This window comes from Struthio camelus, chromosome 2 (genome assembly GCF_040807025.1).
Source record: "Struthio camelus isolate bStrCam1 chromosome 2, bStrCam1.hap1, whole genome shotgun sequence".
Classification (NCBI taxonomy): Eukaryota; Metazoa; Chordata; class Aves; order Struthioniformes; family Struthionidae; genus Struthio; species Struthio camelus.
The window spans coordinates 7,222,576-7,235,539 of NC_090943.1; the positions used below are offsets into that span (position 1 = coordinate 7,222,576).

Genomic DNA, 12,964 nt, shown 5'->3' on the forward strand with positions numbered 1-12,964 from the left:
CCCTCATCAGTTGTTATTATGTCTCTAGGTCTTTTCTTTCCGTTACTGAGTTCATGAAAACCTTCTTAATCCCTTTAACCTTTCTGGCAAAGAGTAACCTTTGCTTCTTTTCTTACAAGCTTTCCTAATCTTTCCCCCCCTCTCTTATATGTATGGTTCCTTCTTTTCCTAGTGTCAGTACAGACCCCCAGTCTAGTGTTTTCTAAATCCATGGTTTTCGTCTCTTCTTCCTTGAATGCTTTTCCAAATAAATCCTGTCCGTTTTGTCTTGCATGTTCCCTACCTCCCTTTGACGCTGATGGATCCTAATATTTTCTGATAACTCCTCCTAATAAATAACTCCAGCATTCTTGATTCCTTAAGATGTTTTCCCTGTAGTCTGCTATAATAGCACTGTATTGTGTTCGGTGAATTTCCTAACCTGTCTCTGCTAAATATGGCACTCTCATTGACAATTCTATCGATCTAACATTGTTCTCACAGTTTTCTTTGATTTCTTTCTATTGGTAAGAATTATATACAACAAGGCTTCTTTTCTCATTGAAACCCCTATTTTCTACATCCTACAACTGTATATGATTCAGGACTATTTCAGCATGTTTTGACATCCTCATAACAGAGCAGATAATGACTAAATGCATTCCCTAATCAACAGTATCACAAAATTCTGATTGTGCTAAAACTTGGTGTGGCATTTTTTTCTACCCTCATATACAGTTTGTAGTCTGTAGAAAATGGGCCTTTCTCTGTATGACGGCTGCATTCAAATACGGATTTTTTAGAAGCTTTATCCATGTTTTTGACCCGTGTTTTTTGTTCTTTCTTTTTGAACATTCTCTTTTCAATTGTTAGTAGTCCCTTTGAGCAGAGCATTAAAAGCCCTCACCAAGACTATGACCTTCAGGATGCTGCAGTTAATTGCAGACAAGCAGCTTCCGTCCCGACGTGCAAGCACTGCTGGAATGTTCAGGGTTGCCCATTTTACCCCAGGTTCAGCATTTCTTTAAATTCAGCTATAAATTTTGCATTGACTGTGTACACTGGAAAACCAAGGGCCCATTTTCACATTAATAATAAATATATAAAGCTGTACCTATTCTCTGACTCCATCACCATCATCCTCATGGAAATAATAATTTATGTGTAAGTGCTATCTTTCATATGACTTATCTCTCAGGTTGTTTAAAAGCATGGGTAAGTATTATTGTCCTCATTTTTTAAATGGAGACAATAGTATTGCAAGATACTGTAGGTACTCAGAGAACATGGAATAAGACATTTAACAAATAACCCACATCTCGTGACTCCTGCTTATGACTGTTTCGAATTGTCACGATCCCTAGAAGGTCCTAACTTTGTCGTCCCCCACTGGTGCCAGATACTGCTCCTACACAGTCAGAAACAAACTCTGAGCAAGGCTAGATAAATATTAAATCTTTTGCTTTAGTGGCCAAGCTGAACAATCAGGGAAAGTATCATTTTGGATTGACATGAAATAGAAACATTTTATTTTGCCTACTGAAATAAAAAATGGAAAAAATATCCTGTTTTCTTCTAAAGAAAATGTTTTGAATCTCTAATAAAAAAGTTTGACCTGAAATGAAATTTCTATTTCATATTTGGTATTTTATTTAACCCTTTTTAATAATTTAACTTTTTAATAATTGTAATTTTTTTAATTTAGAGAGATTTCAAAATAAAACTTCACATTTTGATCAAAATCCTTTGCCACATTTAACCCAATGTTGCTCAGCCTCAAAAACAATTTTTGAAAATAAGCTATTTCCCAGAAATGTTTACGGAGATCTACTTGAGACTTCCCAGTTTAATTAGGCTTGACAATCAATTCTTCAGGAAGTGGCAATATTACTGTCCCCATTTTGCTGAGGAGGATTTGAGGTGCACTGAATTTAAATCACTTGTCCAAGACAATGATGTCAAATGTTTCAGACAACCTGTACAAGTGCTGAAAGGTATTTGAAAGCCATGTGTTCCTCCTCTCCCATCACCTTGAGATCAGAAATGTGGGACTAAAATGCAAGTGGCCACCACCACATGTTGGGAACATGTTAGTCTTGGGATAAGGCATGTGAAGGAGACCTCTCACAGGTGCATACTGTGGCATTGGGTGAGCAGACCATCATTTTGGCCTGGTAACAGAGGGACTTCTGCCCATCTCAGAGGAGAAACTATGAGTCCCTCCAAGGAGAGGGCTTCCAGGAGCACAGCGTGGTCCCAACTGGCTGGGTATAGATCCAGTTATATTTCGCCCGCTGGCCGAGGGTTAGGAGCCTCAGGAATAAGGTCCCAGACATAGGAACTCAGTGCAGATCCTCTGATTCGTTCTCCAGTATTTCAGGAGCTAGATCATAGTTCTGGTGGTTTAGTGATGTGATCATTCTAAGCTTCCACCTAGCATTAATATTCAGTGTTTGTTCAGTATCTTTCAATGTTTTGTTTCTCTTTTCCTTTAAAATAACTTTTGCATTTTAACTTTTGTTTTTGTTGTTTTTTTTATGGGTCAACTGTTAACTCAGCATGGAATAGCGAGACCTGTCACTTGAGCAGTGGGCACCCTATGAAGTGCATGGCGATTTTTCTGTCATGATCACTTTAGCTGGGATATCGGTTAGTGGGAAAAAAAAAATCAGCTACTTCCTTCAGGGCAATTGATCAATTTGTTTTCCTCATCTTTGCTCTTGTTGACAAAAAGCTTGATGAAATCAGTCTTTCTGAAGGCAGCACAGTGGATTTGACAAATCCTGCAGAACTGCTGGAACAGATCCCTGAGTTTGCCGAGGAGCTGATGGAGCCTGAAGATTGCTTCCCTGAAGGTAAGGGCCTGCGTATTTCATTGCAATGCTGAAGTGAGAAACCCCCTGTTCTCTTATCGAACATGTCTCCACATTCACACCAAGTCATTCTGGCTTCTTGCAATAGTATTTCGCTGGATGCACTTCATTTCTTAGATACTGTAATGTCCCAAACACATACTCAGAATTACTTGTTAACATTAGTCTTTGAATTTCCAACGTCTGATAAGCTGAAAGCCTGCTCTAAATTGCTGTGCAGCTTCTAACTTGTTAGGTTTTTTTTCATTTTCAGTTTGTGCTGTAGAGGGTGTTTTTTTTTTTAAATGTTGATTTTTCTAACATGGCCAGGGAAGGCTTTTGCCTTCCAAAAATGTGTGCATGCTCAAATTTGGTAGAGAGCTAACCAAGTCATTTCTGTTGCTTAAATGTAGCCCCTTAGTAGAAACTGTCTGCAGAGTTTGTGAGATCCAGGGAGTCTCTTCTGTTTATTCTAAAAGACATTAAGATTAGCATGTGCCGTAACTTTGATCTGACCAGGAATGTGCTATACATAGGGTGCTTTACTTAATTATGTTAGATAACAACAATTCACATTTACATAACTGCTTTTAATACCAGAATTCAGCAGCATTTTATTAATTTTAACACCATCCTTCCCTAAAACACAGGGTTAAAAGCTAGCTGCATCAAAAGATCTATCCTTTAGCTAAATCTGCAAGGTAAATATCATCCTAAGTTATTTCTTTTCAAAGCAAGTTCTATTCCAAATAATAGCACAGATAGATAGATTCTTCATTTTTCTTTAAATCTGGGAGAGGGAAAATGGGGTTAGTTGAATGTTAGTATATTCCTCTGAAAATTCGAGGATTATTATATGCAAAAACAGAGCTGCTTAGATGGGATCGGACAGAAATGATTTACTGGGTATATGAATGCACCTAAAGTCAGCAAAAATGTGCATCTCTGTATATGTGAGGAAGATGATTGAATGAGGTAAGGGGGCCCTGCAGGGCTTACTAATGTCCCTAGGATCTAAACATTTTTTTGGCAGCTCTGTTTAAAAGCAGTAGCCAAAAATTAATGCGGTTGACTGAAGAAAGCATGGTGCTCTGCTGTAACTATTCTGGTGTATACAACAGTATTTCAAAATTAGATCTGAAGTTTTCATTCTTTCACAATATATTTCTTAATAAGGCTAGTGAGCAGTGATCTGTCATGCACTACAAAGCGAGAAATTAAATTATGATTCCACAGAGAAGCTTGTATAAAAAACATGTTACTAGTAAGATTTCTCAGCCAAATGCTGGACAGTTTACAAAGGCCAAAGGTGTGGCTGACCATGATCGCCTTCCAGTTTTTTAAAAAAATAAGGCAGGGATCACACAACGCACCGCTTCATTCAGTGCACAACCCTAATTCATTTCCAGAGCAATAGCATTCTGTAATTTCCTCCTTCTTAAAGCCATTGGAAGAACTCAAAGAACCCAAAACTGCATCATGTAGAACCACGCTAATGCCAACCTGGTTTATCAGATCTCCTCCATTGCCATTAATGGTATACGTGGTAGCAGTCACAAGCTTTACGCTTCTCGGTGGATCAGGCATTGGAAATATTAAGCTGGTTTTGAAGCCCCCTTGTCATCGTGACTGCAGAGATATGTGGAAATAAAGACCTTGTGGGCTGAACCGCAGGCTTGCCAGTGGATTGACTTTTATTCCTTCTCTCTCCTAGTTCCTCATCATTCCCTGCTCAAGTCAGGGGGTTTTCCTCTTCTCCTAGGTACAGTCAGCTGAGACTTGAGCACTGAAAGGAAGTTCAAAGAGAAGCTCAGTCCTTAGCTTGGTTCGCGGTGGCCCTGGGAGAAGCAGTTGCAGGCAATGTCCTTCCCAGAGTGTCTGCTCTTCTTTCCTGTGGAGCAAGCAGTTGCAGGCAATGTCCTTCCCAGAGTGTCTGCTCTTCTTTCCTGTGGAGCAAGCAGTTGCAGGCAATGTCCTTCCCAGAGTGTCTGCTCTTCTTTCCTGTGGAGCACGTATCAATGCAGATTTTTCAGGGGCTACTGTGTAGGCCAAGTGTGACTATAATCCTCATGGATTTGGGAAAGTGCATAAACTTGACACGTGAATGATCCCTCATCAAATTTCAAGTCCATGTGCTATAACCTAAAAGTCCAAACTGTTCTTACTGCAATAATATTCATATGTAGGGAAACAAAGTACTTTCCTATAACCTTCTGTTAAATACCATCCGATATTTCTGCCCAAACTTACCGTTGTAATAAAGCCTCACACAGCTATCATCATAGAAAATTTCAGTTTAGTTAGCTAATATATGGTAAAGTTATAAAGTACTGAAATGAAACTATTGAAGGGCAAGCACCGAGCAGTTTTGTATATTGTGGCCTTTATTGTCTTATAATAAAGAGCTACAAGAATATTAGGTATAATCTGGAGAATGACAGGCTTGTGAAAGACAGAAATTAGGTGAGAAGAAGAGGAAGGGGTAGGAAGGGTTAAGTTGTTACCTTATTATCTCAGCTGTCTGAATTCAGACTATGACGTTTCTAAACACGTTCAGCATAGGTTGTGTCCTGAACAAATATGTTCAGGATTCAGACCCTTTTTTCAGATAACAAAGGCAATGAAGATAATGCATGTTCTTGAAATAGTTGCTGAAAGTTTGCGGAGGTCACAGTTTTCCCGTAGTTGGTGACCCAGATTAGCCATAGGTCATTTTTCTTGGGAAGACTTGTTAATTTGTTATCATCTCAAAATAGCTTTGATTAGGGTCAACTGACAATATTATTGGGTTAGGAAACGTGAAGCCAAGGTAGAGTCACAGCTCTGGCAGCTAGCAAGTAATGCTGGGAAAAAAACTGATAGAACTGGAGAGATCATTCTTGTTGCCAGTTGATGGGAAAGCAACACCTAGGTAATGCCAGCTATTTGGGTATTTTTTCCTCCAGATGCCTTGCAACACTCCAGTGTTGTTACCGCCATTGGTATGTGCTCTCTCTGCATCACAAATTGCTGTCTATTTGGACATTATCTTCTGTGTCCCACAGAAGGTCATTCAAAGGGAGCCCCTGGCCCCAGACTCTCCTCTCTCCCAGACCCTAATAGGAGAAAATTTTCACCGCGTCCTCAAGCGTAATTCCCCAGATACAGGCTGCTGGCAAACGGTTCAAAGCACTATCATCAGATGTTTGTGCTAGAGTGAACTACCTTGCTCAACAGGCGGTTGATCGCAACCCGTGACACCAAGGACATCCACAACCTTATTTTCATGTTACCATCTAAGAGCGAGTATTGCAGCTGGAAAATTCCATGCGCTAAAGTGAAGTTATTGTGGTTAATGGTGGAAAGCTGTCACGTCCCCCCCAGCAGCCGTTAGCAGCTGTTTGGAAATACAAAAGTGAAAAGGTAGCTACTCTTACGCTTTTCAGACCTCAGAAAATACTTACAGTCCTACTGAATGTTCAGAATCAGAATAATCCAGGTTGGATAGGACCTCTAGATTTCAGCTTGCTGAACCCTTCTTTCAAAGAAAGGCTCGCGTCAGTGTTGGGTGGGCCAACCCAGCTATGCAAGCCAGTCTGGTCATGGATCCAGAGGATGAGAAAAGGGGTAGATATGGAGAGTTTGTAGAGATCATGTTCCCTCCTCCCCTGCTACCAGTTGTTCAGGAGGTCATTTGGGGACTGTAGAAAAAGATAGTATAATCAGACTTGCTTTCTTGCTTGAGTACGTACCACTAGCCAGACTGGTCTTTAGAAACCCAGCTTGGCAGATATATATTAGAACAATGTTATAAGTATCTACCTGCTTGAATTTGTGGTGAGGAAGACGTATTTTCTTTGTATCAAACCAAGCATTGCTGCAGCTACCATTCAAAGTCAAGCAAAATATAGTTTTGTGCTAGAAATGAATGTTCCAGCAATTGGAAATTTCTGTGTAAAACTAGCTATAAAGTTATTGTGGTCTGAATACAATGTAGAAGACATATTGGACCACAGTGTAGAAGAAATTAATTGGTCTTCCTGGCCTACTGAAGATAATCAGCAGCCTAATCTAGCCAAAACATCCCTAACAATTTTATGTGATTTTAAATGTATATTGAGGTGTAAACAAGCTGTGGATTGTAAAGGTTCTACTCAGAAGCCTCAGACCACCAGGCCTGGGTGCCATGCATGCAGAAGGAAGCTACCATAGTATTGCTCCCACATTTACAATGGAGAAATTTGTTTCATAATGCACCAGGGTAAGGCAATAAGGTCTAGCAGCTCCGTGATTAAAACATGCAAGAAAAAATGAATGTAGAATGACAGAAATATTCACACAAAATGCATGGCAAATTAAATTCTTCCCGTTTTTTTGGTAGCTTGTTTGTCATTGTGATAGATGCTTAAGTTCTTTCTCTGTCACATGCTCTTTTCTGCTTGCACCTGCAGTTTAGGACCCATTGCAATCTGCAATTTATGATTATGCTGCAGGACACTGCAGTGGCTGAAGGGAAAAACTCATTCATTATGAAAAACAAGCAAAAAGTAAATAACTTTATGCTAAACTGATGCATTTGGAACAGTTTCCTGATGAAAGGGTCTCTGGTTAGTGGGAAATGATACGTAATATTCTAATGTGAATTAAAAACAGGTGTTGTTCTTGGGCAAGTGCAGCTTCACTGTTTTGCCAGCAAATAACTTGTCCCTTTCTGTAGGACCTTTTCTGCTATTCCATGTTTCTGTTGAGCAGTAGCCTACTACCCAAAAGGCTTTAGTGGAAATGAATCAGTTTACTCACAAAAAAGATGTAGCCCAACATGACTTAGGGTGGCAAGACTGAGCCCTGACTAAATCAAAAGGCAGGTAACTTCTTCAACTAGTTTTCTAATAGCATTGATTTTATGGGGATAGCACCAATCGATTAGACAAGGCAGTATAAGTAATGCTCTTACAAGAAATGCCAAAGGGTTTACTCATGTCTTGACACTTGCTATGTTAAAAAGTGTTAATGAACAGTCTTCTTCATGTGGATAAATCGCTTTCAAGACCTGAATCGGGGGTCTGCTGACCACCTACCTTGTTGTAGAAGTCAGCTGAAATTTTGACTGCTCAGAGCCTCACCAGGTCACCCCTAAAACACACTGGAATGTGTCTGATATCAAGTTATATTTCCTGACACTTTCATAGAAATGGGGGGGAAAAAATGTTGGAACACTGACCAACATCAAGTAAACTTTTTTGTTGGATTATGTGAAGCTTCTAACTCTATATTTAAGCTTGGGTCAAGGTCACCAGAATAGTAGGCTAGAGGCAGCATGAGAAATTCCAAAAAAAGTACGGTCACTAAATAACCATCAATGAGAGAAATCAAAAAATTCAAAATGGAAGCAGACCTTACTTACTCATTAAAAGACCTATTTGTGGTCAGTATTTCTTTTTCCCTTTCAATTTTCTTTTTTTCTATTTGATTTATGAGAAGATAAAAATAGCATTTCATCTGAATTCAACCAGCATGATTATTCATGGCAGTGCTACTTGACATTAGTTGTTGTATCAGAATCTGGTCTAAATATTCCTGAACTGGGCCCAATCAAAAGCATGGGATTTAATAGTGCTGTGAATTTGGGCTGACTCATCTGAGAAGCTATTTTGGATTTTTCAAGGTATTACTGTCAGTAACTAGGAGGGTTTTTTTTTAATTTCAGAACAGAATTGCATGTGAGCCATGAAAGAACATTTAAAAAAAAAAAAAAAGGTCTCAGCTGGCTTTACATCTTTAAAAATACAGCTCCATACCTGTGGATTATCCGATGGAAGCTGAGTGAATCAGCGATAGCCTGTTTTTACCATTTTATAAAAATTTTGAATCACAGATGAAGTGACTTGAGATCTTCTGGTGCCCTTCTCATTATTGTTTAATTTGAAGATGATCTCTTAACTTTAGCTATGCCTGGGCGTAAGTAGTCGTGCAGGCTTCCTCTGTAGTGGAAGGACAGAGATAGGCTCCTCCAAGGCATGGAGGTCCAACCTATCTTACATCGAGGAGCAACACTTACTGAAAGATCCTAACTTTTTCCAATGACACTTATGGAGCCTATGACTAGCTGAGCCTAGGCACTCATCTAAGAGACTAAAGAGTCAAGTATCAGTCTAAGAAGTAAGTTAGAACTAAAGGAGGGAGGAGGGGAGGATGGAGAAATGTTTGAAGTCAGAAAAATGAAGATTTTTTTCAAAATTTAAACTATTAATGGGAGCAAGATAGGCTGATGAGAAGTTTCTACCGCTAGAAGCAGTAGTTAGCTCAGACCCAAAAGGGAATTTCTGCTTTAAATGAGAAATCCACACTTAAGTAGTAAACAACCTGTTCAGTAGGACGTTCACAGGATGAATGAGGAATCTGAGCCCGAGTCCCTGATCTTCCTGAGTTGAAGTTGGGTAACAGTTGACTCATGTACTTGCATAGATAGCAGCACAGAGTGTGGATCAGACATCTGCAAGTTGATAAGGACCACGGTAGCTGTGCAATCGGAAGCAGTATAACAGCTTCAGGACACTACTGCTAAGGGAGCCAATAGCCTCAAGAGTCGTGCCGTGCTGGTGTGATTATACTGCATGGACACCTCAGGCTAATAAATGGTGCTCCAGGCAGTGCTTCCTCACAAGTATATGAGCTCTGGGAACTTGATACCATGCAGTACTGCATGCCTGAAGTCCATGCCGTGTATCTACTTCCTAATATATACCCACCTCACACAGCTCACCTTCGCTGTGCGCTGTACTGCTTTTAGCAAAAAGCACTGACTAACGCCATATGCTTTTATCCTTTGATGTGATTCTTCAGTGTCTAGGATTGGAGTGCACAGAGCGATAAGGGGGATATAACTTTCCTTTATTGGAGTGGTACATGACCTACAAAGAGATAGAGAGCTGGTGGTCTTTTGCTCTTAAGCTAACATCTTCTCCTACTCTTATGCTCTTCTCAAATAGTTTGATTAATTTAGTGTATTTCAGCTGAGCCTAGAATTTCTCTGAATTCCAGAGTACAATGATAATTGTGGAGCAGGTGGGGATCTGTATGATGGAAGCATTTAAAGGACGGGTAGCATCACTGCATCCTGCATCACTGTAGGATTACCTTAACATAAATTGTAACCTGTTTCCTGTTAGTCTCATCCTAAAACTTTACACAGCCAAGCACCTACACCTGCTAAACATCTCGGAGACATGACACTAGTGGAGAGAGTCCAGCAGAGGGCTACAAAGATGATGAGGGGACTGGAGCAGCTGGGCCTCTTTAGCCTGGAGCAGAGAAGATGGAGGAAGGATCTCATCAATGTATACAAATATCTGAAGGGAGGGCATCTAGAGGACGGGGCCAAACTATTCTCCGTGATGCCCAGCGACAGGACAAGAGGCAACGGGCACAAACTGAAACACAGGCAGTTCCATCTGAACATGAAGAAAAACTTCTTTACTGTGAGGATGACTGAGCACTGGCACAGGTTGCCCAGAGAGGTAGTGGAGTCTCCTTCTCTGGAGATATTCAAAACCTGACTGGACAAGGTTCTGTGCAACATGCTCTAGGTGACCCTGCTTGAGCAGGGAGGTTGGACTAGATGATCTCCAGAGGTCCCTTCCAACCTTGGCCACTCTCTGATTCTGTGATTCTGTGTGAGTGGATCACATATGGAATATGATAGCAACGCCCTTCAGTTCTGGCACTCCACAGCAGGAAGACCAGGGCTAATATAAACTTAAAGAAAATGTCAGGAGGACCCTGGCAGACTTAGCAGCTCAATTCCTCCTGGCAGAGTTTGGGACTCAGAAAACCTGTCAGCCCGCTGCCAGCACAGTCCCACTTCCAGCTACATGGGAATCCAAACATCCCAGGAGTTGAACTTGATCTCCTCACAAATCACATGCAGCTCAAGCACCTTAGTTATGCTACCTTGAATTAGCAGCATTTGCTGCATACATAACCTTGGCACTCACCCTCTTTCCTTCCTCAGTTTCCTTGACTAAATATTATTTCTACTTGCAATAACATTGCATTACATCACCATAGTGAGATGTCCTCTGTTGTCACTTCTGAGCAGTTGCTCTATGCTTCAAACGCGTTAGTAACCTTGGCCATTTTTCAGCTACAGAAACGGCTGGCCTGTAATTTTTTACTGCAAGGTGGGGGTGATAAAATACCATAGCAAAGTGTCTTTCTTTGCAACACTTAAAGCAGAGATAAGGTTAAAAGGTTGCTTTTTGGAAGTAGTGTAGTTTCTGAGGGTCATTTTTATCAGCATATGTTGTGACATACAGCTGAATGGCCAGCCTGGACAAGGACAAGTCCCAGCTACCAGGGTGTGTGCTCATCACAGTTTTAAGTTCCAACCCAGCACAAACCAATGGACATGGTGCTTTTCAAATGGGAAAGATGGATCCGTCCATCACCAATGACATCATTCTTTTGCTATAACAATTAAGTGTTGTAAGAAGAATAAAAAATTGGTCATAGTTTTGCCTATCACACATACTTGTGTGGTCCCCATTTCTGCTATAGCATTTGGCTATCACAGAGTATTTGTCATTGCAACACCTCACTGAGGTCAGAAAGCACTATGAAATGCCAGTGGGGAACCAGCTTGTCAATGGAGAGACTGGATATCTAAATTTCCATTTAAATGAAAAGGGATTTAGCCACCTAAGTACCTTTTTAAATTGAACTCTAATGCCTTGTTTAAGCTCAAGAAAGTACAAGAAAGTACAAGAAGTCAAAATCTGCTCCTGCTCTTGCCGTGCGAATCCTTTCAGCACTTTGGTCCCATCTGCACTACAGCACATCATCCCCTCTTCTCCCTTTTATCAAATCATCGTTTTAATCAGTAACGCTAGTGGTATCACAACACCAAGAAAACATCTTTCCTATTTTTAGAAGGACGTTGAGACTATGGGTAATACCCTGCTAAAATCATTAGGCCCACTCAGTTGTGTTGCCTGTGCTTAGTTAATACAATATGATTGACCTGGGGCACTGGTGACTCACTGCCAGCATTTTCAATGTCTTAAAAATCATTGGAAAAACCCACTGGGGCAGATTTTAAGTGGCTTTGAGTATTTTTAAATAGAGGAGTGAGAGGGGGAAACAGAAGGCGGAGCAGAAGAGAAAGAAAAGAAAAACAAGGGAGGAAAGTCTCTATAGAGTAGCTCATACCTATGAGAAATCTTATTTCGAAGATCCTTATTGCAGCTTTAGACACTGAATAGTCTTTTTAACAATTGATTCGATTGATTACTTTTTTTTTTTTTTTGCTCCTTTTCAGTTTGTGTCCGATTCTTCCCATGCTGTTCAGTGGATACCACAAAGTTTCCAGGCAAAATTTGGTGGAGGCTACGGAAAACCTGCTACAGAATCGTTGAACACAACTGGTTTGAAACTTTCATCATTTTCATGATCCTGCTGAGCAGTGGAGCCCTGGTAAATGTAACAGGATTTCCTAGTCGGTTGAAAGTAGACATGGGTCTAAGAGAAGGCAGTCTCAGGCTAGCTGCATTCCACATCTTATAAATCCTTACTGTCTTTTAAGACTTAGTGAGTACAAAGTCAAAGCGCTACCCACAGAGTCAGTGGCTAACTGTCACACTTTTATTTAATGTTAGCTTAAATCACAATAACTTCCCCATATAGATGACTCCTGCTTGCACCTGTAAGAATGAGTATGAATTGAGGCTGGTTAGTTAGTGCTCATGACTCTGATAAGGAGTCCCTTTCTCCTGAGACCTCACTGCATACTGAGATTTTCTTCTTTGTATTATCAGCCCTGCGCGCTCTGTAGTGATGGCAACTGGCCTGCAGTTTTTGAGAGTTTGGCCTGATTGACCAGCTTGTTTCCTCCATGCTCTGAAAGCAGCCTGATCACTGTACTAGTCCTTCATCCTCATCTTTCCCTACCCTCTACTATTCCCCACAGTGCTCACCTAGATAAAAAAATTAAGGTCTTCGGTTTAAAGCTTAAAGCTCTGATCCAGCACACACACATTTCTGTGGGTTTTTTTGCATGTGCCAGGAATGTTATTGAAACTGGTGGGATTTCTCCCAAGTTTTCAGCTGAGCATAAAAGAAAGAGATATATCAAGAGTTCTAGGCCTTGGTCTGGTCAT

General features: G+C 40.5%; 1 protein-coding gene across 1 annotated transcript in view; it reads left to right on the top strand.

The window, feature by feature from the left end:
* The window catches only part of LOC104148556 (sodium channel protein type 5 subunit alpha), a 216,933-nt gene that overhangs the window by 160,870 nt on the left and 43,099 nt on the right, over nucleotides 1-12,964 (top strand). Inside the window, exons 19-20 of the mRNA XM_068934177.1 lie at nucleotides 2,714-2,834; nucleotides 12,127-12,281. Coding sequence (XP_068790278.1) covers nucleotides 2,714-2,834; nucleotides 12,127-12,281 — 276 coding nt within the window. The remainder of the gene's footprint in view (nucleotides 1-2,713; nucleotides 2,835-12,126; nucleotides 12,282-12,964) is intronic.